The sequence below is a fragment of the Tachysurus fulvidraco genome, chromosome 14 (genome assembly GCF_022655615.1).
Source record: "Tachysurus fulvidraco isolate hzauxx_2018 chromosome 14, HZAU_PFXX_2.0, whole genome shotgun sequence".
Classification (NCBI taxonomy): Eukaryota; Metazoa; Chordata; class Actinopteri; order Siluriformes; family Bagridae; genus Tachysurus; species Tachysurus fulvidraco.
In genome coordinates, this window is record NC_062531.1 from 112,501 (window position 1) to 117,500 (window position 5,000).

General features: G+C 41.5%; 1 protein-coding gene across 4 annotated transcripts in view; it reads left to right on the forward strand.

The window, feature by feature from the left end:
• Positions 1-5,000, forward strand: part of prkcz (protein kinase C, zeta) — a 51,898-nt gene that overhangs the window by 22,648 nt on the left and 24,250 nt on the right. For 3 of the 4 annotated variants that reach the window (XM_047800229.1, XM_047800230.1, XM_047800231.1), the window contains one exon: positions 65-117. In XM_047800229.1, coding sequence (XP_047656185.1) covers positions 65-117 — 53 coding nt within the window. Of the gene's footprint in view, positions 1-64; positions 118-281; positions 338-5,000 lie in introns of those variants that run through there. The other variant, XM_047800232.1, reaches the window with a different exon arrangement.

The following is a 5,000-nucleotide window of genomic DNA, read 5'->3' on the forward strand; positions in this document are numbered from 1 at the left end:
ACTCTCTCTCTCTCACACACTCTCTCTCTCACTCTCTCTCTCACCCCCCCCCCCCCCCCTGCAGTAGCGTTCCTGCCCCGCAGTCGGACAGTGGAGAAAGCAGAAGATGACCCTGAGGTGATGTGTCAGTATTAACAGTCTGCATTCTGTAATAATAATAATAATAATAATAATAATAATAATAATAATAATAATAGTCATTTATTATCTTCTTTACTGTAATATTATATTGTGTGTAAGTTTTCACCCCTGATGAGAAACCGTATCGTTTCATGTTACAGTCTGGAGCTCAAATGGACATCACTGTTTACTGTGTTATTTACAGTATCGTGCAAAAGTAAGTGCAGAAGTAAGTGCACCCCTCACATTTATGTCTATTTTATTAGATCTTTTCATGTGACAACACTAAAGAACTGACCCTGTGCTCCAGTGTAAAGTAGTGAGTGTACAGTGTGTATAACTGTGTAAAGTAGTGAGTGTACAGTGTGTATAACTGTGTAGTGAGTGTACAGTGTGTATAACTGTGTAAAGTAGTGAGTGTGCAGTGTGTATAACAGTGTAAAGTAGTGAGTGTGCAGTGTGTATAACAGTGTAAAGTAGTGAGTGTGCAGTGTGTATAACAGTGTAAAGTAGTGAGTGTGCAGTGTGTATAACAGTGTAAAGTAGTGAGTGTGCAGTGTGTATAACTGTGTAAAGTAGTGTGTGCAGTGTGTATAACAGTGTAAAGTAGTGAGTGTGCAGTGTGTATAACAGTGTAAAGTAGTGAGTGTACAGTGTGTATAACTGTGTAAAGTAGTGAGTGTACAGTGTGTGTATAACTGTGTAAAGTAGTGAGTGTACAGTGTGTATAACTGTGTAAAGTAGTGAGTGTACAGTGTGTATAACTGTGTAAAGTAGTGAGTGTACAGTGTGTATAACTGTGTAAAGTAGTGTGTGTGCAGTGTGTGTATAACTGTGTAAAGTAGTGAGTGTGCAGTGTGTATAACAGTCTACATCTACTGTCCCCTCAAAATAACTCAACACACAGCCATTAATGTCTAAACCGTCAACATTTTCACTTTTGTGACCCTCTTGGACACGGAGTTCACCAGAGCATCACAAGTTACCACTGGAGTCCTCTTCCACTCCTCCATGAGGACATCACGGAGCTGGTGGATGTTAGAGACCTTGTGCTTCTCCACCTTCCGTTTGAGGATGTCCCACAGATGCTCAATAAGGTTTAGTTCTGGAGACATGCTTGGCCAGTCCATCACCTTTACCCTCAGCTTCTTTAGCAAGGCAGTGGTTATCTTGAAGGTGTGTTTGGGGTCGTTATCATGTTGGAATACTGCCCTGTGGTCCAGTCTCAGGAGGGAGGGGGTCATGCTCTGCTTCAGTATGTCACAGTACATGTTGGTATTAATGGTTCAGACAGAACTCATGCAGCCCCAGACCATGACACTCACACCACCATGCTTGACTGTAGGAAAGACACACTTGTCTTTGTCCTCCTCACCTGGTTGCCACCACACACACATCTCATCATACCACAGGACATGGTGTCAATAACCCATGTCCTTAGTCTTCTTGTCTTTCTGCAAACTGTTTGTGGACTTTTTTATGCATCATCTTTAGAAGAGGCTTCATTCTGGGACGACAGCCATACAGACCAGTTTGATGCGGTGTGTGACGTCTGAGCACTGACAGGGTGACCCCCACCCCCCACCCCCACCCCTTCCACCTCTGCAGGAATGCTGTCAGCATTCGTACGTCTATTTCCCAAACACAACCTCTGGATACGACACTGATCACGTGCACTCACTTCTTTGGTGGACCACGGCGAGGCCGGTTCTGAGTGGAAGCTGTTAAACTGCTGTATGTCTTGGCCACTGTGCTGCAGCTCATTTTCTGGGTTTTGTCAATCTTCTTATAGCCTACGTCATGTTTATGCAGAGCAACAAGTCCTTAGATTCTTTGCCATAAGGTGCCATGTTGAACTTGTGAGAGCGATAACACCAAATTTAACACACCTGGAGTCACATGACATCGGGGAGAGGAAATGGCTAATTAGGCCCAATTTTTACTTAGGGGTGTACTTACTTATGTGCCTAGTGGTTTAGACATTAATGGCTGTTTTGATGGGACAGTAAACTTACTACTTCAGTGTTGTCACATGAAAAGATATTGTAAAATGTTCACACAAATGTGAGGGGTGCATTTACTTCTGACACATACTGTACTGTACATGTCTAACATTTGTAGGATTTTTATTATGAGACACAAATGTTTTTAAACAACACCAACATCTGTTGATTCAGAGTGGGATTGGCTTCACAACGTTGGGTTTCCACTAAAGATAACACTGTGTCTCAGAAGGTTTGTGGAGCACCGAGAACCTTTACCAAAGTGTGGCGTATGAAAAGATCTGCTCAGGATCCAAAACATCTGAGTTCTTCTGTGGAATCTGGTGGTGGTGTCACACGGATGACATCATTGTCCTTTTAATTCAATCTCAATTCAATTTATTTGTTTAGCACTTTTAACAATTCCTCAAAGAAGCTTTAAAAAGTATGGAAACAGAAGAGAGAGAAAAAAGAAATAAATATATAAAAAGAAGAAGAAAAATAAGGATAAAAATAAATAAATGAATATACATCATTAAAGTTTCAAATTAAAAAGGATTAAATTAAAATTTATCTTTATCCCTAATGAGCAAGCCAGAGGTGACAGCGGTAAGGAAAACCTCCCTGAGATGATAAGAGGAACCTTGAGAGGAACCAGAAGTGAACCTCATCCCCATCTGGGTGACACTCTACAGTAAATAGTGTAAATGTAAATAATGTCCTTTTTACAACACTTTATAACAGTGCAGCCGAGAGCTCCTGAGGAACTAATGGGTCATCATAACCTCTGAGTTCAGCTCAGACCTGATTACTGATAAAGACCAGAACATACAGCTGACTGACACAACATTGGTACAGAAGAAGACATGACAGTCTCCGGGTGGCTTCATACACAACAACCCCATGAGACACTGATGACCATGAAGATCAATCCCTGGCAGGGCGACCACCGGGTGACGAGACTCCAACCAGGGGTAGAACATCAGGACTGATGAAGTAGCTCCATAAGAAGAGACGATCAGGCTAGAAACATTGGGAGCTCCGGAGTGGCGTATACAGCTCAACAGAAAGAGAGAGAAAGATTATGTTTGATTGTAATCAGGTGATGGACAATGAAGAGCCAGAAGGTGACACAGACATAAGGGCTTCCTGGGATTTAAGTGTCCCACCGCTCCACAGTGTGCAATTGATTTAAACACTGACACTGTGTCTGAGTCCTGAACACTAATTAGAAGTCTGTTCCATAACTGTGGGTCTCTGTGAGAAAAAGCTCTGCCCCCTGCTGGTGACTTTTCTGGTGATGTGTTCATATCTTCTGGTTCTAGTTAGGACTCTAGCTGCTGTGTTCTGGACTAACTGGAGCTTGTTTCTGCTCCTACTGAACATCCAGACAGTAAAGTATTACAATAATCCAACCTAGAGGTAACAAACACATGACCTAGTGTTTCTGCATCATGTCATGACATCATATCTCTGATCTTAGTAATATTACTGAGATAAAGAAGGCTAACATTGTGGTATTATTTATGTGAGCTTCAGATGAGAGACCGGTATCAATAATCACACCGAGGTCTTTTACTGCTGCACATGATGTAATAGAAAGACCATCCAGAGTTACTCTGTAATCAGAAAGCTTACTTCTGACTGTCTGTGGTCCTGGTACAAGAACTTCTGTGTGTCAGAGTTAAACAGGAGGAAGTTAGTAAGTGTCCACTGTCTGATGTCCTTCATACAATCTTCAAACTTATTAATCTGGTGTCTCACATCTGACTGAGCTGAAACATACAGCTGTGTGTCATCAGTGTAACAGTGGAAGAAAAGCAATGGGCCTAAAACAGAACCTTGTGGAACACCAAACATTACCTTAGTTTGTTAAAAGTGGTCACCATTTAGATCTACAAACTGATATCGATCTGTCAAATAAGACCTGATCCAGTAGAGAGCTGTGACTTTAACACCAACAACATGGATGCAAACATATGTTTAACGCGGTGACGTGGTGAATTGTAAATATCGTGTCCGAAGCGTAATTTAAATGAAATGAGATAGTAGTCAGAGATAACTTCTGTTTGAGACACTGTGACTATATTTTCTACATTTAATCTGAGGGTAACGAGTTTAAGACTGTGACCTCCATGATGAGTGGGTCCTGTTACGTTCTGGTTAACCTCTACTGAATCTAAGATGGAAACAAATGCTGTTCTCGGAGGGTCTTTTAACTTCTAAAAATAAATATAAAAGTCTCCAACAACTACTGCTTTGTCTAAAGAAACAACTAGGTTTGAAATGAAATCTGCAAATTCACAGATGAATATGTTGAGAATACGGTCCATGAGGTCTGTGTATAACAATTAGAGGAACTGACTCAGTAGATGTATATTTTGTAGCTACATACAGTATGTTATGTTAGTATGAAGAACTTCGAATGAGTTAAACATGTGTCTAGATTCTTACTTGACATCGAGCTTATCATCATGAATAACTGCAACACCTCCTCCCCTGCCTCCTCCCCTGCCTCCGCCCCTGCCTCCGCCCCTGCCTCCTCCCCTGCCTCCTCCCCAGCCTGTTAGGTGTGACTGATGTATATAACAAGCTTCGTTTAATGTGACAGACTGGTTTGGTTTGATCCATGTTTTTGTTAAACACAGAACACTAAACTTCTGATCTGTAATCATTTCATTAGCCATAAGAGCTTATAGATGTAAGAGATCTTATATTTAACAGTCCTAACTTCAGATTAAAGGTGCTGGCTGCACATACACTATCACCTAATGTTATACTAATAAGGTTGCTAAAACAAATTGTCTGAGTGTTTATATAGTGAACCCTGGGTGACGACTCACTGCAGCTAGCAGACGGTCAGATTAGCCTGTTTGTCTGCTCCCTGGCCCTGGCTCT